The sequence below is a fragment of the Artemia sp. Qi Xiang Cuo genome, chromosome 20 (assembly GCF_049724085.1).
Source record: "Artemia sp. Qi Xiang Cuo chromosome 20, ASM4972408v1, whole genome shotgun sequence".
NCBI classification, from domain to species: domain Eukaryota; kingdom Metazoa; phylum Arthropoda; class Branchiopoda; order Anostraca; family Artemiidae; genus Artemia; species Artemia sp. Qi Xiang Cuo.
Genome location: NC_142813.1, coordinates 8,140,668 through 8,166,487, shown reverse-complemented (window position 1 = coordinate 8,166,487; position 25,820 = coordinate 8,140,668). Strand labels below are relative to the sequence as shown.

The following is a 25,820-nucleotide window of genomic DNA, read 5'->3' as shown; positions in this document are numbered from 1 at the left end:
ATGGTTTGGCCACACAATGCGCAGACCAGATGACCATATAAGCAAAATATGTCTCAAATGTCTACCACTACCGGCATGGAAGAAGAGGGCAGGAGGCTTAAAGAAGACGTGGCTAGCAATAGTTAAGTCTGATCTGGAGCCAATCGAAGGATTCCGAAAATACGGCCGTCGCTGGGATCGCCAGTGGCATGAAAGGGTGGAGCCTGCCACTCTCGAGCGATACCTATGGAAGAAGAAATGTCGTCATCTGCTGGGTGCCACGATGAGTCTGGATACGGCTTGAACGTGCAACAAGTACAAGAAAGCACAAGGTTTTTATTATACTGCTGTCATAGAAAGAAAGGAGTTTCGCAGAAAATCTGTGTAGCGGCTCAATTTTATTTATAGCCGCTAGCGAATGTTTCCGTTTTAAATTCTATACTTCCAGCTGTGATTTTTTGTCTAACGCTTGTCGCCAGTTTCTATCGAGTATAACTCAAGCAAATTTATTTCAATCAGCCTTGTCTTCTCACTTTTTTAGTTCTCGAAAACGTCATTTTTTTCTCCTGGCTACTTCTAAATGTTCAGAAAACGACAAGATAGAGGAGCTGTTAAATGATTTTAACCCCTTGACCAACCAGTTGACTGAGTGGGTAATGAGATTGACGTATTTTAATAAGATAGGTAGCGGCATTGATAATCGATATAAAATTTCGCTCTGTTGACATTCTAATGACGATTTTTTTATGCCATATCTTCAAATTGAACTAGTATTATTGGTAGCGTTAGTGACAAAGATGGAAATACTTGCAGAACTCATGCAGGTAACAGACCGTGCGAATACCGGAACAAAGAAGGACGAATTTCACAGTTTTTTGGCACTTTTTTTCACAGGCTTTGAAAATTCATAGTGGCAACCCTGTATATTGACTAGTTTTCTAGAGGGACACTAAAAGTGTCCATTTTTGGCTGATTTGGACACTTTTATCCTTAAAAGTTTTGGTAACCCTGCATGTGGGATATGGCAATTAAAAATACTGGAAAAATGTTCAGAGCTTTGATCTAGAACATTATGTGATATGGATGAACTTTAACAACTCTTTGGGAAGGGAATGAAGTATATGATGGATTAATGGTAGGTTTATTTGATGATTGACGTTTTTGGTAGAATAACAAGCATACCCGTTCATTTTTAATACCTTGTAGGCCTAACAAAGGTGAACCTACTCTTTTTCTATAGGCTATTATCTTTAGCCTGAATCATTGTTTTTGGCCAATAGGCCTTTCCTATTTATTAACTGAACTCATATATTGGTAAATCTCCTGGGGCCCTATAATTTAGCTAGCCTAGGATGAAAGTGAAAACATCATTTTAGCCTATGCCTTTTTTTATGTTCTTTCATAATTCAATAATTGCTTCTGTTGCAAATTGCATCTTTAGCCCTTAAAGGGGTCCCAAAGGTATTTTCTGTAAATTAAGAAAGAGCATAGAAAAGCATCAAATGATGCTTTCACTTTCCTAGCTAAAATATATGGCCCCCTACAAATTTACCATGAACTTTACTCCCGCCCCCCCCCCAAATATGCAAATATATACCCTGGACTGTCAACAGCAAAGTTTTGAATCACAAATTCAGTGCTATTTTTGATGATGGCATTTGATAAACTTGTATTTTACAGGTTAGGTTAGGCTATGTTATTGTATGCTATAACTTCTTTGTTTGATTACAAAAATGAAATAACTTTTGGACCTTTTAAAGGGCTCAAGATGGAATTTGCACTGGAAGCAATTATTGTATTATGAAACAGCATGAAAAAGGCATCAAACTATGTTTTCACTTTCATCCTAGCTAAATTATAGGGCCATCTAGAAATTTACCCAATAAATTTTTATCATATCATATTATTGACTTACAAATAAAGTGAATATACCACTTGATGCCTTTTGTATGCTCTTTCCAAATATAAAAATCATTTTTGTCAGCAATGTATTTTACCCCCCCCCCTATATACCAATTCAGGGTATATATTTGCACGTTAGGGGGGTGGAGGTAAAGTTTAAATTTAACTCCCATTTACAACAGAAATAAAATTTGCCCCGACCACCCCCTCTAATGTGCAAATATATAACCTGAATTGGTGTATATAGGGGTGGGGTAACATTCATTTCTGACAAAAATGATTATTACATTTGGAAAGAGCATAATAAAAGGCATTGAGTGGTATGTTCACTTTATTTGAAAGTCAATAATATGATTTGGTAAAAATTTACCATTTACCAATTTAGCCAAAACAGTTGCCTTTACTCAAACAAAACTTGGCTAATAAAGGCTGATTATGGTAATTTATAGCTTTCAACATTGGCTAATTTGGCTAGGATGAAAGTGAATACATCACTTGATGCCTTTTTTTGTGCTTGTTCATAATTTTATAATTACTTCTAGAGGAAATTGCATGTTGAACCCTTGATGAGCCCCAAAAGGTAAATCAGTCCTTAGTAGGTTATTATAAAGTTTAATAAATTGGTTTGGAACAAATTTCTAGTGAGAAAATAATTGTAGTATTATTCTAATATCTGGGCAACAGGTGGGGTTAAATTTTATTTCTGATGTAAATAGGAGGTAAGTTTAAACTTTACCCCCCCCCCTAATGTGCAAATATATACCCTGAATTGGTGTATAGGGGTGGAGGTAAAATTCATTTCCAACAAAAATGAGTAATATATTTGGAAAGAGCATAAAAAAAAGGCATTGAGTGGTATATTCACTGTATTTGTAAGCCAATAATATGATTTGGTAAATATTTACCCCTAGGTTAGTTGATGTATTTAATATATGCTCTGCTTTACCCCTGCTATACTTTAATGTGCATGTATATATCCAAAATTTGTTTCTAAACTATTATGTTTTTATTCTGTTTTGTTTTATTTCAATAGCATTAACCAAACTTCATTTTTTGTTTGTTGCCTATATATTAGAAAGTTCATTTCTGATGCTAGTGAATGTTAAACTTGGATTCAAGATGCAATTCTGACTTTAGAAGTAAGTTAGAACTTTACCCTCACTGCCCTCACTAATTTGCACATATATAGCCTACCCTGCAATAGTATATTTAGGGGTGAGGATAAAGCTCATTTCACCTTAATCCATTTGAGAGATTTAAGGTCTTCTGGACCTGTAGTGATCTTGAGTTGACAACTCCACTGCCTCTACTCCTACTCCTTGTCAAGGTGGCATTTGAAAGACTGGATAGAGGGAGTGCTGACAGTAGAGTCATTCCATTAATTCCAGTGGTTTATGACTCTTCTTGAGAAGTACATTTGATGGGTTCTCGATTGGGAGCTTAACTTTGGCAGCTTCTTGGAGTGTCCTCTTGTGTAATGATGGCTTGTGCTATGACTGCTGCTAAAGATGGTAGAGTTTTTTTCTCGAAGTTTGTAAGTCAGCATCATATTGCTATGCATGCATCTGTAGATGAGAGTAGGTAGCTTAAGTAGCTTGAGGCAATCCTCATATGAAGTTGATTTTAGACTTTTCATGCACTTTGTTGCTCACCTCTGAACATTTTTGATGAGCCTTACATCTTGCTGATAAGAAGGACCTGCAAGGCACATGCCAAAATCAAGATGGGGTCTGACAAGAGCTATATATAATTTTATGAATAATGTTGCCTCTTGGCTACTGATGGTCTGGTTTAATAGGCCAAAACTGGAATTTGCATGGGAAACAACATGCTGAACATGGCTGTGGAACTTCAACTTGTCATTGATGATGACACCAAGGTCCCTTTCTTCTTCTCTATTCTCTAGATGCTCCCTTGTTGTGATGGGATTGTAAATGGAGTAGGTAGCCATTGCCATTTTCAACACAAATGCATGTTAAATTTGGAATCAGAATGCAATTCTGACTATGGAGGTAAGCTTCCTGAATAGTCTGTTAAAGTAAACCTTACCCATTGAGCAAGGTTGTGAAGCTATAAACAGTTTTTTTTTGTACTTCATTTAAGCGGGAGATCTGTTTTTAAGGTCCCCAAAGGTCACTACCCTTTAGAGAGAGAAGAAGTAGGGGTAGGCATGGACACTGGCAGGGGGGCATGGCCCAACCTGGAAATATGGGACTATAAAGTAATTATAAGGAAACCAAAGGAAAGAGAGCAGAATAGGGAAAAACCATAGAAAATATGCGTTGCCCCATTGTTGGCTGCCTGCCAATAGATTTTGATCCTTAATAGGGAAAATATAAGTTATAATTTATGATTGAGTGACCCCTTTCCAGTTTTCCATAAACATTTTACTATATCATTTGGCTAGAGTAAAAAAAACAAACAATTTCTTCATAGAAATTTTGTGTTTTATTATCATTTTTTTCTCAGTAGTGATTGTATTTACCTAGTTGTCACTTTGAAAAAGATTTAATTTTTTACAGTCATAAAGTATAAAGGTGTCAAATATCTTGGTTTTTGGTATTCCAAAATTGAACTAAAATTTTTTATTTGATTTTCTTGATCTCGGTTTTAATGTTTTACTTTGATAATGTGTTATATTTTATAAACAACAAGTCCAAAGTCATTGAATATTTTGGTGTTTGATACCCAAGTTCAAAACTATCAGTATTGTTAAAATATATCCATCTAACTCTTCAGCATTGGTCAACATAACTGAATTTTGGGAGTTTATAGCTTAGGTTTTGTTACTAGGCTATTGTTTTTTTTTTTTTTTAATTACTTATTTTCATTTTTACATACTTTTACTTTAATTGACATATTTTTTCCAATACATTTAGAAAAATGTTTGTCTCTAAGCTTAAATAAAAGATAAAATATTTCAAATGAAAGTAAGGAGCAACAATAAAACTCAAAACAAGTAGAAATAATTATGTATATAAAAGGGGCTGCCCCCTCCTCAACACATTGCTCTTCATTTTACAGTTTTTCTGCACCTCAAAAAAAGTTACTTATTGTTCTAATTAAATGACCCTTGTGTTTCAGGACACATTCTTAAAGAATTTGGGCAAAATTTAAACTATAACATTGACTGCAAGGTGTTGAGGAGGTGGGCAATCCTCATATACATAATAATTTCTGTTTATTTTAAGTTTTAATGTTGTTATTTACTTCCAGTTGAAAAAAAAATTTTCTATTTAATTTCATATTGTTTCTTAAATAACACCAGGACATGTGGCTCAACCTCCATGGAACAATCCCCCTCCCCTCAGAAACATCTTCTGGACAATTCAATCCTGGCGAAAATTTACCCCAGACAATTACCCTTAACATCTATGCATAAAATTGAATCTGTAAAGAGGAAGCAAAACATGTAAAGAAAATTGGTGTAGAATTCTGGCAAATTCACCCAGTGTAAAATTTCTCCTGATATGTTCAATCCCCTGGAAACTTCCCTCTCCAGGAAAATTTTCCACATGCAAAATCCTCCGAGCAGAAAATTTGTCCTCCCCTCCCTACCCAAAAAATGTGTACATACTTCCCAATAAAAAATAAAACAATGGCCAAATCTATAGCCTAACTGAAAAACCTTTCCCCAGGGGCTGTAGGGGGTTATTTTATCTACAAAGACATAGTTATTGGGCCTTTCAACCATGCTGAACAAAAATTTTTCTCAAATTATGATATGACAATTTTGGTAAAAAAAGTGGCGTGGGAGGGGGCCTAGTTGCCCTCAAATTTTTTTGGTAATTTAAAAAGGGCAATAAAACTTTTCATTTCCATTAGAATTAGTCCTCTCCCAGTGTTCTAGGCCCACTGGGTCAATATGATCACCCTTGGGAAAAAAACAACAACAAATAAACACACATCCATGATCTTTCTTCTTCCAAAAATTACAAAATTCTACATTTTTGCAGATATGAGCTTGAAACCTCTACAACAGGATTCTTTGATATGCTGAATCTGATGGTGTGATTTTCTTTAAAATGCTATGCTTTCTCGAAAATCAGACAAATTTTCTCAGACTTGTAGCTTTTGATGGGTAGGACTAAATGTAATGAAACTTATATATTTAAAATTGGCATTATAAGCCAATTCTTTTGATGTATCTATTGGGATCAAAATTCTATTTTTTAGAGTTTCAGTTGCTATTGAGCTGGGTTGCTCCTTGGTTACAGGTTGTTACCCCAAACTGCTTGATTACCCATCAAAATCCAAACAGAGATCATTGAAATATTGATTGTTTTTTCTATGTTACCATAACTATTGTATTCATAAAACTTTACAGTTTCATTAAATGTTATTAGATGAAAAGAAAAGGTTTTCTAAACTAAAGTAAGGAGCAAGTTAAAACTCAAAACGAATATAAATTACTCGGTATGTAAGGGGGGACTGCCTTCTTGTCAACACCTTGCTCATTGAATTAAAATTTTTTGTGCTTTGAAAATCTTTTTTTTTTCAATTGCAAATTTTACTTAAAAATTTGGAAAAAGTCAAACTTCACTGTAAAGAGTAAGGAGCTAAGAAGGAGACAGCCCCCTTTTTTTTGCTCTTTTTATTTAATTTCCAAATCATACCCAGGCCTAACCAAGATATAATTTGAGGTACCAATCCCTTAACTCCATAGTTAATTGCTTTTAAAACGTGTAAATTATTGATTACACATTAATTAGTACTGTTTTATGTTTAAATTTGAAATTTCAATTATGGATAAAATTTTAATATACTTGAAAACTTTATCATGAATAGTAATTTTGGTAAAAAGTCCTTGTTAGTATTACTACTAAAGGATTTCGGTTGGGTGAAAAGGAGTATTATTGTTTGGTGAGGAGGTATTCTTGTTATTGTTTATTGTATGTTATTGTTGTTATTGTTTGGTGAGGAGGTATTATTGTTTGGTGAGGAGGTATTATTGTTTGGTATTCGGTTGGGTGAAAAGGAGTACTAGTGTTTGGTGAGGAGGTATTGTTGTTATTGTTTATTGTTTGGTGAGGAGGTATTATTGTTTGGTGTTCGGTTGGGTGAAAAGGAGTATTAGTGTTTGGTGAGGAGGTATTGTTGTTATTGTTTATTGTTTGTTATTGTTGTTATTGTTTGGTGAGGAGGTATTATTGTTTGGTATTCGGTTGGGTGAAAAGGAGTATTAGTGTTCTTCTACATAACTGAAGCATTCACAACCTCTACAATAGGATTTTACATTACATACATTTGTTTAAATAAATTAAAGTATTTCATATAAATAGAATAAGAAAAATATTAAAATTTAAAATTACTGAAAACTAAGTTTCTAGTAGTATTTGCCACCTCAAAGAAATTTCGTGGCCGGGCTGATGATGAACTGCCTTGTCTTTTCCACCTCTGTGCTGGTGGATATGGAAATGTAACATTTTAGCAGTATAGAGAAACATTTTAATTAATTCCTACTCCCCCTACTTTATTCAAAATTTATCTGAAACCTTATGAAGAGAAAGCTTTTTTTTCCATTAAAATGTACTTTGTTTAGGAATCCACCCTACCCCCACCTAAAGAATGACTCACCCCCTCTTGTTATAGCTAATGCGTAGTTGTATCTAAAATTCCAACATTAGATATGATGTATCTAATGTTGGGATTTTCAATAATATTGCTTGTTTTTTGGGGGCGTTTCCCCTTTTTGTACAAAAATCGGGCAGTTTTTCTCAGATTTTGGGTTTTTGGTGGGTAACAACAAACTGAAAGAATTTTATATATTCAGAATCAGCATAAAAAGCCAATCTTGCCAGTGTAGCAATTGTCATGAGAATTCCATTTTTAGTTTTGGCGAATATTGGTCCAAGTCACTTTTTACTTCCAGTTTTTTTATCACAAACTATTTGATAAGATTCTCTTGTGACGAATTTTTTTTTGAATATGTTCATTTTATTTAGTTGAATAGGACAATAAAAAGAAAGAGGGTAAATTTGATAGAGTTTAAATTTTGTTTTTCTTTTGCTATTCCATTTTTTTAAGTCTGAATATACAAGGGATTTAAGTTCTGGGAGAGAATTGCCCTCTTATGAAAGAGATACATTTTACATGGCTGTTATAAAATCAAACGTGGTATCTATAGAGACAGGAGGATTTTTTAGTATCTCTACTCCTTCTGTAAACTATTCTAAGGCATAGGATATCGCATAAAGACAAGTCTACATCTGTTATAATCTACGGAAGCAATAAATCTTTCTGTAATTTTGGTCTGAGTTTGATTTTCTTTAAGGTTAAATGTGCAATAATTAAATATATTATTGACTAGATAGATTGATCTCTTTGCCAGGAATCCTTGTTGTTTAAAATTTACTGTATTTTGTTTTATTTTGGTTGCAATTTAATTGGTCTTTTTTTAGAGTTTTGTCCTAAAATTATTTAGGGATAAACTTATTCCTACTGAAAAAAAATATCCTGAAATACATTCCCTGTCACACAACCACCAATGCTATTTTTGCGTCTGGCTCCCGCCCCTGGAAAATTTCCTGTCGGTGCCCTTGAAGGTAGGTAATTCAAATTCCTTCCCAGGACATAGACCTTCTTTAGTCTGTAACCCCATCCCTAAAAGTTTCATTTTCCTAACCTAACCCCTTTCCAAGATAGCAAAAAGTAGCTAAACTAGAAGTTTACCATGTAATCTCCATAACAGTGATTATTGAATTCTTAAAGAGTTGATAAAAGACATCAGCTGATCCACTCACTTTCATCTAAATTATTTTGAAATCTAAATTATTATATTGAAAGCCAAATTATTGAAAGCTAAATTATATTGATTAATTATATTTATATATTAATTAGTTAAATTATATATATTGAAAGCTAAATTATTATATATTGAAAGCTAAATTATTTTGAAAACTGCAAATTCACCTGATGATGAGCAAAAAATTGGCCAAATTTCAAATGAAGACCTCCAAAAACTACTCTGCTGCCTCAAACAGTTGTGGGCCAGGTCAAGAGCAAAGAACTCCTCTGGCTTGGAGATGGACCAACAACTTCCTGCCCATAACCCTTACTCCTGCTACTATGGCTAGAACCAGACAGATTGGAATACTGTACCCAAACTCATTGTCAGCTTAGCAGAGAGGAAGCCCCAATACAGCCACAAAGGCTGGACAGGTTTTAAATCGAATAAGTCAAGCCAAGGCAGCTCATAAGATAGCTAGTGCTTGGGCAAACTTACCCCCCCCCCCCTTCCTCCGAATTTCTTATATGAACTAGTAAATGACTAATATAGTTGCTTTAAAAAATAATTTTGGCTGCATCAGTTAACATATTTATTTCAAAAAGTCACTGTTTAATTAACTCAATAATGAGATAGCCAAGTTAAGAGATAGACAAACATTTAGAAATAAATTTTACCCTGAATCCAAATAAAACATTCATTTGTATTAGAAATGACCTTTGCAAAAGAAAACACAAAAACAATAGAAATCTTACTTTATAGTAATACTATATACATCATGATTTTGTAAATCCTAATATTGCATTTCCTTCCTTTGTCACACCCACATTTAAAAATAAATTTTGAATTATAATCTTTATACAGCAGTTCTATTATAATCATTTGTACATAATTCTTTTCTTGAATACAAGAGACCAATCAACAGAGCCTGTGATGAACCTCAAGCTCAAAAAAAAAAAAATATAGTAGCCTATTTAGGGCTGTATTTTCGACCAGCAGCAGGGTGAGGTGTGTAGGCTTCTATCAAAAAAGCAACCATGATATTTGGAAAGGACATAAAATAAGGAATCTAATGGCGCTAGTTTTATTTGATTTAAAATGTTTCTTTTAGATGTGGTTTTGCACTAGAACTTTTCCAACCTATATCCTGAAGAAATTTGTAAGGTTCTAGTTGAGACACTTTCTGTATATTAAGCACATAACCTAACCTAACGTAGGTACCTTTCCCCCCTAAACTCCAAAAAACAATCGTTTTAAATACTGTAACTCATTGAGAAACCACGGCTTTGCAATCATTTGTCTATAGCGGTCTCTTGAAAATAGCCCGTTTGACCGATTTTGTCGGGTGATTGTAGCATCTCCCGTTTGACATTCCACATACGTATATAGGTGCTGGTGCATAATGCACCAGCACCGGATATCTTTAGCTACTAATGATTTTTATAGTGAGCTATTTCTTTTGTTGATTTCCAATAAATATATTTCAGGTACAGGCTAGCCTAGTGGACTTTATTTGAATAACCTAACTTTAACTACAGTTAGGCTAATACTGACTAAATGTGTCACTTGTTGGTAAAACACCCCTCTTCTCAATTTTCAACAAAATCCTTTTCAAGTAAGTAAGTAATCGAATTAACGTCGCTTCTTGACTACTAAGGTCTCTGCATTGAACTTGCAGTGTATTCCTACTGCTGGATTTGATCTCTGTATTAAACAGCATTACCAGTATTAACGCCAACAGTATTAACAATCTATTACCAACCTGAGGTAAAACCCACTGCACCGTCCCAGGAAAGAATCCCTTTTCAGCTAATTTTTTTTTCTGATTTTCAATTTTTTTTGAATATCCCGCCCAAATAATGTTTCCAAGAAATGTTAGCAAATGGTAAGTTTAGATGTATAGGTTTTATCAAAACCTTTTAGGGATTTTGTCGCTATTTTCAACTCAAAAATTTTTCTAGACATCTTACTTGTTTATTTATTTGTCGAGGGAAAAGCTATACAAAATTTCGTGATATTCTCAACAACCTTACGGGATATCTTTTAAAAAAATTGAATTGAAAATAGTGTGAACTCAGCATACCAATTCCACAAGGTAACGGAAAATTGCTAGCAATTGTTAAACGGCTTTCAAACTACGTACATAATTTTCTATGCTAATTGGCTAAGTTACATTACTTTAGGTAGTTTTTTTTTAATTAAACGGGTTCTTTCACACCAGGCCAGCGCAAAATTTCGCAAAATCCTTATAATCGTCGTTTAAAATCCTCAAATTAAATTTAATTAATCATCAAAATTAAACTTCTCAAAAAAGTAAGTGGACATTGAGATTAACGCTCTGATCAATCATTAAAGGTTTTCATAGAAGAGTTTATTAATTTATTTATTACTCATCCAGAAGTTTCATTTTTTTCTTCTATTTTAAGTTCCATAACGCAAAGCTTGCGTAACAAAGTTCTACGTAGAGTTCGATTCTACCTGGCACTCTACAGTCAAAATTTGATTCGTAAATAATGTAACGTCTTAAGCTGTGTTAGTGTGAAAGATTTCATGGCGTAGTGTGAAAGGACCATTAGTTAATAATCAAACGGCGGAAAGAATCATAATTAAATCTAGATTACACCAACCCTTTGGTGAGACTTTCGAAGAATTGAGAATGAATCACAGCTCAACGTCATGTTGATAATTACCACCCGAGGCGTTTGTTTTGATATACTTCAGGTGCTATGAATCTTGTGACTGACAGTTTCAGTCTTGGCTGATAATTTGCAAGAGGTAAATGTGATAAATGTGCTTGTTTTGTAATTAATGCACTTAGCTGCATTTGACGAGACTAGTGTAGTGGTGTATATATGGGAGCGTAACTGTGCAGATGGATTTCGTGTCTCTATCACTCTAACCGGGGAACGATCTCGGGGACAAGAACTCAGTCTCTAGAACAGAAAAAAGATACTTGTCAATTAGCTGGTACACACGCAAGATAGATGATAATAGAAACTAGTCAAACGGGTATCAGTCAATAGAGAATTGGATCGCAAACCGTGGTTTGTCACTAGTGGCGTTTTTTTTGCGTGGTTGGTTCCGTGGTTTAATCGTGTTTTGCCATTTTTGCGTTTTCGACAAAACACGTAACAGCATGTTTTAACAAAACTTCGTCTTTTTGCGAAACACGAAACATCATGTTGCCTGTTCGACTGTCTGTTTCCTCAAACTTGGAACTTGCTCTTTGTGCGTGTTGCGTGTTCGATTGGTCCCTATCCAGATAGAAAAAAGTTATCTGTAGATGACAAAAGAAAGGATAAGATGGAAGGGAAGAAAATGGACATAGATCCTGCTGAATATGTGTTTTTGAATAGAGACCAAGATGAAACATAATTGTACAAGAAAACAGGCAAGTAAAAAGCTCAGAATTTTTCCACATGTTTCCACAGTTTGGAATATTTTGCCACTTTTCCTAAAATGCGTTTTTAGACGTTCAACCAGGAACATGGACAGAGAACACGAAAGCGACAAAAACTGCGTTTTTGGGCTAGAACATGAACCATGAAACATGAACCATGAAACACGGAACTTCGAAAAAAAACGCAGCTACTGTGTTTACAATATTTAAACTATTGTTGTCTGGGGTTTAGGGGGACAAGGTACTTAGGTTAGGTTACGTATTTATGAAGTAGGCTATGCTTTGAGCTGCTGTGAAGTATGCTATGCTACTGTGAAGTATGCGTGTGAAGTATGCTATGCTTTGAGCTACTATGCTGCCATTTTTTTTTAGAGGGGAGTGTTAATAAGTCGAGTTCGATACTTCACAGCATATTTTAAAAAGACTCATTTTTGGGCCCAAATATTGCAACTTTATCGAGGTTCCCCCACGGGAAAGTAAATTTCAAACCATTTTTTGTGTTTTAATTAAATCAAATACATGGTTAGGAAGGTAAATAGCAAAGCTAAATGTGGACGGAAATTTCCTTATTTGTTAGTAAAAGAAGGCAAAGAATGCGGTATTGGATTTTACAATCCTTACCGGTGGCACTGATCTCCATTTCATGGCCCTTCAGTCAGGAAGTGCAATTTGGAGTTGGGCAATGTGAGTGGGAATATATTTATACTTGTTTTTTTTTAGAAATATTTTAAACGTGCATTTTTCTTCTTTTTTCTGTTACTATGGACGAATGTCTTGAAAGACGCTAGGTAAATAAAATGTTAATTACCACTGACTGACTGTTATTATACTTCAATATTTAGTGCTTATTAAATATCCAGAACACACTCAAGAAGTGAAGTTAGTTAATCATATTGAAATGTACCAAAATATAATTAAAATATAATACTTTAGTCACAAGATTATGGAAACTACAACAAAGAATTGTGGAAAGCAGGCTGCCCACAACGCATTATATTAAGTATCTAACCTAACCACCTCAGTAGGTTAAACATTTAATTAAAATATATCATGTAAAATATATGTATATCAAATATTTCATAAAAAAAATATACCTGCATCGTAATCTATTTCAGGGAAGAATAAGCTAATTATAACCGAATGCGAGAGAAAAACCGGCTTATTCAGATCACACAAAGCAATCTTCTTGAGTGTGCTCTGGATATTAAGCAAGTACCCAATATTTTCTAATAAACCGCAATATAAACTATCATTTAAAGCAAGGGGCTAAGAGAAGGATAACAGCCCCTTTCAAATACTGAATAATTTCTTGATCCCGTCGTTGCTTATTACTTTCATGTGAATTTTTTTCGTTTGGTTGTTGTTGTTTTTTATTTTTGTTTGTTAGTGAATAGCTAAATTGTGTAGAAAGATAGTAAAAATGAATTGGATAACTTAAATAAATTGCATTGGGCTTACTCTCAGCGCTTCCTGGGAAATATATATGCCCCCTCCCCTCAATACAATCTGAAATGAAATTACTCACTAACTTATAATACAGTAGGCCTACATTTATTCATACAAATAAAGCTTTTCAATCATTGTCTATGAAAAGTATTTAGGCTAACGTTACGGTAACGATACGGTAATGTTAAACCATTAGTCGTCTCACAATTTGACCCTGGTGGTGTATTTAGCCGACCATATTAGAGCCAAATGGGCATTACGTGGCACAAAATGGCCGACAATATTTTGATGTGGCACAATCTGTCTGTTTGTTTAAAAGGTCACAAGAGCTCATAAATTCTGCTTGAATCAGCACGTCCAAAATTTCCATCGTCATTGTTTCAGTGTAAATATGTATTGGATTTGATGGTGTACATTTCAATAAGATTAATTAAAAAAAAAACTTTCCGAAAAAGAAGTTTTTCAAATAAAAGTAAAGACAATTTTAAAATTGAGCCTAGCAGATACAAATACCTGTTAAAATTCAAACTCAAAACGACCAGAAATTACTATTAAAGAATAAATGAAACCCAAAACGAACAGAAATTGAATTAACAAGCATAGCAAAAAACATACAACAAGTAATAATATAAATGAATAAATGGATCTTAAAGTGAATAATACTTAGATTGAATACGAAAATCAAGCTTAAAAAAATATTTTCCTATTGAAGCATAAATTAAACTTAAAAAGGACAGAAATTAAATAAACAATCAATGCAAAAAAATTACTATAGATATTAATGTAAATTAATAAATAAATCTTAAAACAAGTGAAATTTAAACTGAATGCGCAAATGAAGCTTGAAACGAACAAAAATTACTACAAACAAGAGTTTGGGTATCTCTCTCTGTAAAAGTCTAAAACCTGATGCGTCATTGGTGCTTTACTGAAAACTATAGGCGTCTTAAACAGTCTTGGAAAGAATAAACAACATAAAATTGAATACTTGATGCATAATAATATTAATTGTTGAAAGATCCATCCGTTCAAGAATTTATTTCACTGTAATTTATTTTTATTTTCAATGCTGTAAGAACTGGAAAAGAAAATATTTGTAATATAATTCGTATTCAGTTAAGCAGTAGGTTTTTTGGTTTTTATTTACAGTTAAGGAAGGAGGCAGCATCCAAACACTTATTTTTAGTGAAACTATATTTGTCTTTAACAACTTCAGAAATGACTAATAAATTAAATTGAATATTTGATGTATATTGACATTAATTGCTGAAAGCTCATCAGTTCAGAATATTACTATAATTTTAATGTTTATTTTTAACATTAAGTACAAAAGAAAATATTTGTCATGAAATTGGTTTTCAGTTAAGCGCCAATGACGCAGTAGGTTTTAGACTTTTACAGTGGGAGAAGGAGGTGATACCCAAACTCTTGTTTGCAGTAATTTTTGTTCGTTTCAAGCGTGATTTGCGTATTCAGTTTAAATTTCACTCGTTTTAAGATTTATTTATTCATTTACATTAATATCTATTGTATGTTTGTTTGCATTGATTGTTTATTTAATTTCTGTTCGTTTTAAGTTTCATTTATACTTCAATAGTAAAATATTTTTTTAGCTTGATTTTCATATTCAATCTAAGCATTACTCACTTTATGATCTATTTATTCATTTATATTATTACTTGTTGTATGTTTTTTGCTATGCTTGTTTATTTAATTTCTGTTCGTTTTGGGTTTCATTTTCTTTTTAATAGCAATTTCTGGTAGATTTGAGTTTGAATTTAAACAGGTACTTGTATCTGTTGAGCTTAAATTTAAAATGGTCTTTACTTTTCTTTGAAAAACTTATGTTTCGGAACGGTTTTTTAAATTAATTTTTGTTCGTTTTTGATTGCAAAAAGTTTCAGGTTTTTAAAACTTCCTTATTTCAAAACCAAACTTTTTTTTAAAGAAATCAAATGTTCATCAAAGTGACTTTTGAGCAATTTTTAACTTATTGGCTATCTCAAAATTTTATTGGATGCATTGGAGAAAAAGCGGCTTGGGGGGGGGGGGGGCTAGTTGCCCTACAATCTCTTTTGACTCTTAAAAAGTGAACATAACTTACAAGTGAGTGGGCATAACTTACAAATGAGTAGGCATAACTTTTAGGGGGAGGGGGGGAAGCTGTTTACCCTCTGATAACTTTTGACGCTTAAAAAGTGAACTAGAACTTTCAATTTCCAATCAAATGACCACTTTCTGAAGTTTATACGAACATTCCTTCCAAAAGAACCATATATGCCCCCAGGGCATAACTTATAAACCTTGCACTGAAGACTATGGGGGAGTGTCCTGCTCAAACATATTTATTTGCAAAACTTTCATCTACGGTGAACAAAATGGCTATATCAAAATTTTGATTGGATGTGTTTGGGGAAAGGTGGGCGTGGAAGGGGTGTTAGTTGCCTTCCAATCACTTTCGACTATTAAAAAGGGAACTACCCATTTAAATTTCGAATCGAATGAGCCCTTTCTGAAGTTTCTACGACAATGCTTTCTATAAAAACTTTATATAACCCCAGGGCAAAACTTACAACCCTTGCCCTGAGGGCTGTGGGGGGTATTTATCCTCAAAACCCTAATTTTCCAGAATTTTCAATTACGTTGAACAAAATGGATATCTCAAAATTTTGATTGGATGTGTTTGGTGAAAAGGTGGGCGTGAGAGGGGGGCTAGTTTCCCTCGAATCATTTTTGGCTATTAAAAAGGGCGCTAGCCCTTTGAATTTCCAATCGAATGAGTCCTTTTTGAAGTTTCTACGACAAAGCTTTCTATAAAACTTTATATGCACCCAGGGCGTAACTTAGAACTCTTGCCCTGAGAGCTGTGGGGGAGTTGAGGGCACTAGAACTCTCGATTTCTAATCGAATGAGCCCACTTTGAAGTTTTTATGACGACCCCTTCCATATGAAGTGCCTCTGGGAAATTAAATAAATAAATAATAAAACATTGGAGCCGTATGGCCTTTATTATAGGCAACGCTATAGCCTCTGGTTGCACTCCTTTTTCTAAAATTATTGAAATTTTTTTTTTTTGCTAATAACTTTTCATTGATGGTTTTAGGGGGCTTCAATACCTTAAAGGATCACCCTATCTCGTCCATTACAAACTTTTTTAGTTTGTGTGTCCAAACTATTTAGAATCGACTGGGCGGTTTTGCCATAGCTTGTTATAGAGCTTGGGTAAGAGATCCGAATAAACAACAGAAAACTAAAAGCTGACATTTAATTTTCCTGATATCTTAAAAAAAAAATGAAACTTCTTCCGTTTTGTACCGGAGATGGAGATTCAGTTTTAATGGAACTTTCATCACTCGAAAGTTTTTTATTTTTGATTAAAAAGAGCAGAATTTCTTTTGAAGTTCTGTGACAAAAGCACCAATAAGCAACGTCTTGGGGGCCAACGCGACAAGGTCACCAATAATTGACAAATTTATTTTAAAAAAGAGTGAAAAGCAGAAAAAACAAGGGATGGGGAGCCAGAAAAATCTTTGGGGGCGGGATTCCCTTCCCAACCCCCTGGATTTGCCTCTGTCTAGCCTACCTGTTGGGAAAACGCTAAAATTTATAGCTTTGGGGGTTCCCTTTGGTACTACCCGCTTTGATTGAATACCTTGCCAACACTGGGGACGTAAAACTTCATTATCTTTTCAATTAAATTTCATATTCAATCCATAGATTCTCAATAGCTCTCGATGGTGGCTAGTCTCTGGGAGAATTTGCTTCCATTTGAGGAGGTCTGGCGACACTGAGGCTTGCAAAATGCTTGCAAAAGGTACCAAATACCCTTCATAAATATTATTTATAAATAATATAATTAATATAACATAATTTATAAATAACCTTCATAAATAATATATAATAGGTATCTTTTGCAAATGCTTGCAAAAGTTACCAAATACCCTTCATAAATATTATTCATAAATAATATAATTAATATAATATAATTTATAAATAACCTTCATAAATAATATATAATATATTCAGCATGGTATACAGTAGATAAGCTCTGCAAGATTAGCCCAGAGGCCACCTCTTTCTCCGTGAATAATAGAAAATAGTGGTGTAAAAAGTACTTTGGAAAATCCTCGAAAATGTGTATAAATCGGCGTTTTCTCTGAAAAGCTTAAATTTACTCTACATGTCTCACGTGGCTGAGTTCTACCATCCCCACCTATGAATAGTTCCTTGCTAAATCCACACCCTCAGATTTTTTTGCATGGGTTAGCACATTGCAAGGTCATTCACTTTGACAGTTCCGTTGTTTGGTCATATGTCTCACGCAAAGATTTTCGTCCGTGAAGCAGAAAATGAATCAATTTTGGCATCAATTTAGTTCTTTTTTCTTTTCTTTTTTTTTGTGGGAACTATACGTTCTTACTTTTCAGTAGAATATGTTCAGGTAGGACTGCTTGAAGCACTTTGTTATTTCATCTGTTTTTGTTCCTAATTGTATTCCCGAAAACAAGAATAAATGCAAAGAAAGATCATATTTTTATGGCATCCAATGCCAATTACTTATTTAGAAGTGAATTGGACCGATTCCTTGCTAAAATAGTGCTCAAATCACATTTTCTTCGCTAAAAAAATCAACGAAAGACTTGTATTATTTTCAATTGATTTGTATCAATTGAAAATATTATTTTCAATTGAGACTTGTATTCTAATCATTTAATACAATGGTGGTTCTGTGCCTGGGCAGGGAGGATAACTGCCCCCTCCCCTCAATTTGTTCTTACATCTGAGTTTAAATTCTTTTTATTGCGTATTTTTGCGCTTCCTGTGGTATACTTTGCCCCCCCCCCCCGGCCTAAAAATGGTACTGTCTACATAGGAATTCCTACATAAATTTCTTTAGGGAAGGGGCAAGTTCGAAGATTCTTGAGGAACACAGGTCCGGATGCCCCTCCCTGCATACAACCCTAAAATATTGTTTTTTGAGGTCTCTTTGTTGCTTGAATTAGGATCCTTTGTACGAGAGACCAAGGGGTCGACCCAGCTCTAAATGGGTGCGTGGAGAAATCTGGGGAAGGTAAACAGGAAGGGTGTGCGAAAGCACAGGATGGTTGGCCCCCAACCCCCCATAGCACTTCCTGACTGAAGGGCCAAGAAACGGAGATCAGCACCGCCGGTAGGGACTGTAAAGTCCAATGCCGTATTCTTTACCCTTTTTTTTTGTTGCTTGTTCAGCTGAAACAAATATCCTATTCAGGAAAGGCAGTATCCAGGATTTGGTTTCGGGGGGGGTTACAAAAAACTTTAAAAACGCATTATTTGTTACGTTTTACGAGTCAGACAAAAATTTCAGGGAGAGGGGCTCAAACCCCATACATACCTGGATACGGCTTTGGATAAAGGGCTAGTTACAATTTGCAATTTTGAAGTACCAAGGTCAGTGAAAATGAAATCTGAGTGTTCTAATTGGTTAAAATGAAACGTGCATAACCGTGTATGTTATATCAAAGTAGGAAAAATAAGGTATTCATTTTGAACGAAAATTGCTTCTATACGCTGTTATGAAGTTTTTTGTTTTTTTTTGTAGTAACGTGTGTCAAATTAAAAAATGGTACTTGTCTAGAATCCAGTAAACACGCGAGAAAGACCGCATCGAAATCTCAAAAATGCTATATGAAAAACAGGTTTTAGCTGTCTAGTGAGGTATTGCTCACTCCATGACAAAGATTTAAACTTAAGTTTTTTGTGTTTGAAGGGACAAAAAAAGGTACTACCTAGGTTAGGTTAAGTTACGTATTTAATATATGCGATGCTTTACCACCCCTTCCTTCTAATGTGCAAATATATAGCCCAAGTTTGTTTCTAAACTATCATATTTTCATCCTATTTTGTTTTATTTGATTAGCATTAACGAAACTTCACTTGTCGCGTGTTTACTGGATACTAAACAAATAGCAAAAAAAGAATGGAAGCGTGGGGGAAAATTAGTAAAAAATAAGCCAAAAACATGGTACTAACCTACACTTGTATGTTTCTTTTGATGATGTATTTGTCTTTTGTCTTTCAGTTGTCTTGTTTGTCTTTCAGTTGTCAATAGGTCGTCTTTCAGTTGTCTTTGTTGTCTTTGGTAATCAACAGATCATCAAAGTTTTATGGATTAAAAGCATTTTCAAATTCGACTGATTAGTTTTACTTATTTTTTTCTCGAGTCAATGTGGCGCCACTGACAAAAGTGCCATCCTGGATCTAAAAACTTAATAATTTTGAAACAATAAAAAGAAAAATATTAGAAAATCGCAGGTTTTCATTTATAAAGAAACCTAGGATACGTCTAGGGGGTAAAAATTGCTTCTGTTTTAATGTCCTTGGTATTATGAGGCTGATAGCGCATGTTACAGATTGGGAAGATCTTGGTGTTGGAAACCTATTTTGTGACTTGTTTCTTATAAGATTCTAGCATATCTCAAATCAATGCTAGTCTAATTTCCTCTATCACGGAACATGTTTTAAGTTAAAACACATATTAATTGAGTTTTCACATATCAACTTTAAGGAATTTTAGCTGATTTTTATTGTTGACTAGTAAATTAGATAAACTGGTGAGTTTTACCCAAAAAGAATTTCTCAGACCACATTGCTACAATATAAAGAAAAAACAATCAAAAATGGGTTTTTTTTAAGGCCAAATTAAAATATTGAAAAAACAAAGCGGATATTTCAAGAGGACAACCGCCTCTCCTTCGCGCGAACAAAAAATATTTAAGGAAAATCCCAAAAAAAGACGAGAAAGTAAAAAACAACGCGGAAAGTCGATGTGAAAAAAAAAACAAGTAAAAACCAAATTTAAAAGATGAATAAAATTCAATAAAAGCCAAAATTAGAAGAACTAAAGTCAAATACCTAACAACCAAAGGCGAGTCACTCACCAATTCCCAGGATTGGCACACCATCTATAAAATTTTGAACTGCCCTCGGAGGATACTAATAAATGACTTATTTACTTTTTTTTTCGGTATTTTACTAGTCTGTTTTTTGTTTTCTTCATTATTTTCGTTTGTCCTTAAAAAACCTCTTTTTTATCGGTTTTGCTTTTTATTTACCCAAAAGTTAATATGGAGCCTACGTGTTATCCCGACCACATCCGAGTTCTTGATCTGAGTAAAACCGGTTTCTCTGTCTTCACTCGGGAGTCTATAAGCCTAGTCTGAGTGTGTGTATAAACTACTATGCAGACAAATTTTAATTGCATATTTAATATATATATATAATAGGTTAGGTATATAATATAATGCATTCTGGACGGCCTGTTTTTTTTGTTACTGAAGTATTATATTTTCATCAGATTTTGGTACATTTCATATGATTAACCTTACTTCACTTCTTGAGCGTGGTCGGGATAACACGCAAGTACCGTTACTCTTTTTGGTATGTAGAGGACCTTGTGAATTTTAAGCCTTGCTATGCAGACAAATTTTAATTGCATATTTAATATATATATAATAGGTTAGGTATATAATATAATGCATTCTGGACGGCCTGTTTTTTTTGTTACTGAAGTATTATATTTTCATCAGATTTTGGTACATTTCATATGATTAACCTTACTTCACTTCTTGAGTGTGGTCGGGATAACACGCAAGTACCGTTACTCTTTTTGGTATATGGAGGACCTTGTGAATTTTAAGCCTTACTGTACAATTTTTTGTCTGGTATAAATTTAATTGAGGGTATATACAACCAAATAATTGTGTGAGAAATATAGGAATTTTCGAAAAGTATTCTAAACATTTGTTTATGCGAATGAAGAAGGTTGTTGAGTGCTGGTGAATTGGACTACGAATGGAAAGCTGTATTTATTAGAGCAAGTGACACGTATGTTGCAGTCAATATTAAATCAGTTTATTTTAGTTATAAATTGATATTTGCTTAATAATAAATATTTGACTGACGCAAACAATATTCAATTTGGGAAAGTAGCCGTTTTTTATTGTTTTAGGACTCGCAAGGGTTCTATTCTAAACTATAAAATTCTGTAGTATCGACAAATATTTATTCTACAGCTTTGATTCTCAAGGTGGGCAGGACGTGCTCTCTTCGGCTGACTATACTTAAGAACCTTAATTTTGAAAAAAAAATCTTTTATGTGAATGACGTCACATCAAATACATTTATAGAGCAAAAAAGATATATGACAGTATTGCAGTGACATTAAACATAAGTATAAAATAAATTTTCAGAAAACATTTTTGTTTAGTATAAATATGTCTAGAACACGACCCAAAAAGAGATACCAAGTTAATAGCGATTCAAGCTTCCTCCAGGTAGGCCTATAGGCCTACGCAAAAGTTTTAATAAAAGAATTTAAATATCGCGAGGGTGGCATCTGGATTTTACAAATGCCTAGGTGGGGTATGACCCAAAATCTGCTGTGTGGTCGGGATAACACGTAATGTATACCTAAAACCAGTTTTACTCAGATTAAGAACTTGAGTGTGGTCTGGATAACACGTAATATAATACCTAACCTACTCTATATGGATAAAACCAGCTAAAGAATAATATCTAACAAATAATAACAAAAGCTTTTTGACAAAGTTTTTGACACATTCGCTGTTATTCTTGCAACGCATATAAAACTGCGTGTATGGATTTGGATGTATATAAAACCACAATACTTGTATGATATAGCCCCTACCTAATATTCTTCAAGTATGTTTCTCATACGCTGAATCCTAATGATATATACCTAAGTTTGATAAAAGTATAGTACTTTATAGAAGCAAATTAGGGCAATACTCTATGTTTGCACATGGGGGGAGGGGGGGTAAAGTATATCGGGTCTGCATGCCTAATGTGTTAGGTACAATTATTCTGCATATTATGAAGCATATTATTAAGCCGTTCTGGCTAAGTGGACGCGCGCTGGGCTGAGAATCCGAGAATTCGGGTTCGATCTCTGGTGTGGTCAGTTTCTTGGTTTGGGACGCGGGTCAGTGGTGTAACCCTGTAAGCTTAGCCAGAGTCAACCCAGCTCTAAATGGGTACCTGGAGAAATCTGGGGAAGGTAAACAGGAAGGGTTTGCGAAAGCATAGGTTTGCTGGCCCCCAGCCCCCCATTGCCCTTCCTGGCTGAAGGGCCACGAAACGGAGATCAGCAACGCCGGTTTGGACCTTAAGGGTCTAGTGCCGTATCCTTTACCTTTTATATTATGAAGTAATAAAGAATTTGGACAGTGTGAAAAAATTACTAGGATTTTAGATTTGAAAATGCCACATCGAAATATTAACTTAAAGAATTTGGACAGTGTGAAGTTAGAGATTCTACCATCTTCTCCCGCTCTTAGGCGTTCTAGAACATACCGAATTCCTTTTGTTAGCTGTGAAAGGTTTAGATTTTCAATTAGGTATCCAATACCATTAATCTCAGACAAATGTAAGGTTAATGATAAACTTCTAATTGATTTATCCCGGAAATTCCAATTTAAGTTAAAGAAGGAAATATTAAGGTTGTTTATTAATCAATGATGATGGGCTTTTAAAATATATTATATTTCTATTTCCTTGTATTATTTATTAAATAGTTAAATATTTATTATAATGAATAAAACATAAAATAAATTTGAAACTAAATTTATTAAAATACTTCATTTTATTTATTTAATAAAATAGTTAATTTATAGTTAATTTTTTAAAATAAAAATTTTTAGTAAAATATAAAAGCATAAAAATGAAAATATAAATAATATATTATTTATTAAAATAAATTATATTTCTTTGTTCTTTTTATGTTTTATGTGTTTTCGTCTTTTTGGTTAACCAAGTTATTTTTCGTTATTATTATAATTATGACTTTACGATCCTTGCTCTGTTTTGCGAGTTTACATTTTTGGTAGTTTTAAGGGATCAAAATAAAACAGTTGCAGTTCATAACATTTGTAACCTCTCAGGGAACATTTTTGTAGACCTTCCTCCCTGAAAAACGCTTTGCTGGCGCCCATGATTCCCCGTATCATATTTTCTTGCAATTGAAATTGTTGATATTATGATTTATATCCTTCAATATCTATAGGAATTAAAACTCTTATAAACACCACCCTTGGTTCATTGACTGGACTTGCTAATAAACTTTTGTGCTTGTGTGATATAGCCCCTACCTAATATTCTTCTAAAATGTTTCTTTGACGCTCAATCCTAATGAAATATACAAAAGTAAGATAAACATATAATACTTTAGAAACAAATTTGGGCTATATATTTGAGATTAGGGGGGACGGAAGTAAAGTATAGCGGCTCTGCATGCCTAATCTGTTAGGTACAATTATTCTACATATTATGTAGTAAAAATTGTTTTCTAACTTCACACTGCCAAATACTGTATCCCCCCCCCCCTAAGGCGCAAATATATAGCCAAAATTATATATTTTCCATCTATTATGTCACTTCTATTTGTCTTGTCCTGACACTGACCTGAAAGAAACTAACGATAAAAACCGGTTCTATAATGCGTCAATGAATGAACAACTTGAGCGGCAGGGTGTTTATCATAGAAGTGCCTAATTTTTACCAAAAATATTATTTTTGGTAATAAGTTCTATTTTCAGGTTTTTGGACCGAGTCAGTGGTAAATCGAGCGAAAATGGCCGTCATTTCCATTTTTGTCAATTTCTTATTTATTTTTGTTAATTCTGTGATCAGTCAAAATGTTGGTGTTGGGGATTGGGTCCCTATATATCCTGACCAAGCTTTTGGACATATATCACCAAATGATTTTTCGAGAAGAACTTTGGATACATCATTCCCAGTTAATGCCATCAGTAAACCAAACAGTGTGCCTAAATTAAAACAGAATGATTTGACTACAGTAAGAATCGATAGTAATGAAAATCTATCGAATCATAAGTTAGAAAATTTGAAAGTTAGAGCTGGTGTTTCAACAAAAAATGTTCTACCATATCATCCAGTAAATTTTTCCTCTTTGAAGCAAGGACAACCTTATAAAAGTGATTATAAGATAAACCAGAGAGGAATGAAAGAAGTTTATTTGATGGTGAATGCATTTTTGGATTTTGTTCAGCCTGGAAATGCCCTCCCGGAAGGTAAGATACTTTAAATCAAATCCCGGTGGGCGGGCGGGGGGGGGGGGTGTTGAGCTTCGTTTGGTGAAAACGACAGTTTTTTGAATTTCTTCTGCAAAACAACTGTTAACTTATTTTGTCCGTTCTAGAAAGTAAAACCATTAGGACAAGCCCGTATCAATGGGGAGGAGGGGGGGGGGGTACGGGACTTGTACCGCCTCCCCGTCATTTTCTCCGTCTCTTAAAAACATAACATAAATGCGTATAAACAGTTTTTATTGTAACCCCACCCCTTCGAACAAAAATCCTGGATGCGTCTTTGCATTACAGTATTGGAGGTAAGGGTATTTGTGACACCACTCATGTGAAAAACCCTTTTCCAAAATTAAATAAAATTAATTAAAACTTTTCAAAATTAATTAGTTAAGGCCCCAACGACTTTTCCTGTCGTTGCGACCTATCTAGATCGTTTTTCACATCGGAAAGTGAAAAACTATCCTATTACGAACAATCTTATAAAACAAACTATAATCACCGTACTAATCTCGGCCGCCTGGTACACAAATTATTGTGCCGTATTTCGGTCGCCAGTTTTTGTGCCGCAATGTGCAGCAATTAAGAAACCGAAACTCGCTTTACAGCTATCAAAATGGGATTTCTATCTCTAAATCATGTTCAAGTTCCTTTTACTCCTTGTATTGCTTTTGCTTACTCTTTTTGTATTACTTTTTGTATTTTTTGTATTACTTTTGTTTAAAAGTAAGTTTGTTTGTTTACTTTTGTATTACTTTTGTTTTTTTGTTTTTGTTTTTATAAGTCAGATTTTAATCCTCTAATGGCGTGTCATATTGTTTGGAAGAAGTTGCCTGAATCAGCTCGAGGGTGCCACTCATTCGGTTTGTTTAAAAAATTGTTAAAAATTCTTTGGCTTCATAGAAGTTTTTTGAGTCTATTTAATCTAATTAATTAATTAAGTTTATTTATTCTATTTTTTCTATAATTTTCATTTTATCTATATTTTCTTTTCTTCTCCTTCGTATGGGAGTAAGTGATCATTTAAAATTTTCTTTTGCTTTTCATCTCTGAGTAAGCAACTCATTTGTCTTCCCCCTTTGTACATGCCAATGAACCTTTGGGGGAATAATAACATGTAATAATGTATGTATATCTAATGAAGAATAAATCTTATCTTAAAAAAAAAAACAAAAAAAAACTCGGAATCAACTGATTTGTCAACAAACAAGTGGCGTTTTGAGACGTCTCCTACTTATGCCCAATACTTTCAACCTCCAGTCCC

The 25,820-nt window shown here is 33.9% G+C and overlaps 1 protein-coding gene across 5 annotated transcripts in view; it reads left to right on the top strand.

Moving 5' to 3' along the window:
• The first annotated feature begins 986 nt into the window (after positions 1–986).
• The window catches only part of promL (prominin-like), a 166,453-nt gene continuing 141,619 nt past the window's right edge, over positions 987–25,820 (top strand). For all 5 annotated transcript variants that reach the window (XM_089105989.1, XM_089105993.1, XM_089105991.1 and 2 more), the window contains exons 1-2: positions 987–1,114; positions 24,050–24,544. In XM_089105989.1, coding sequence (XP_088962115.1) covers positions 24,085–24,544 — 460 coding nt within the window. In that variant the 5' untranslated portion in view covers positions 987–1,114; positions 24,050–24,084. The remainder of the gene's footprint in view (positions 1,115–24,049; positions 24,545–25,820) is intronic.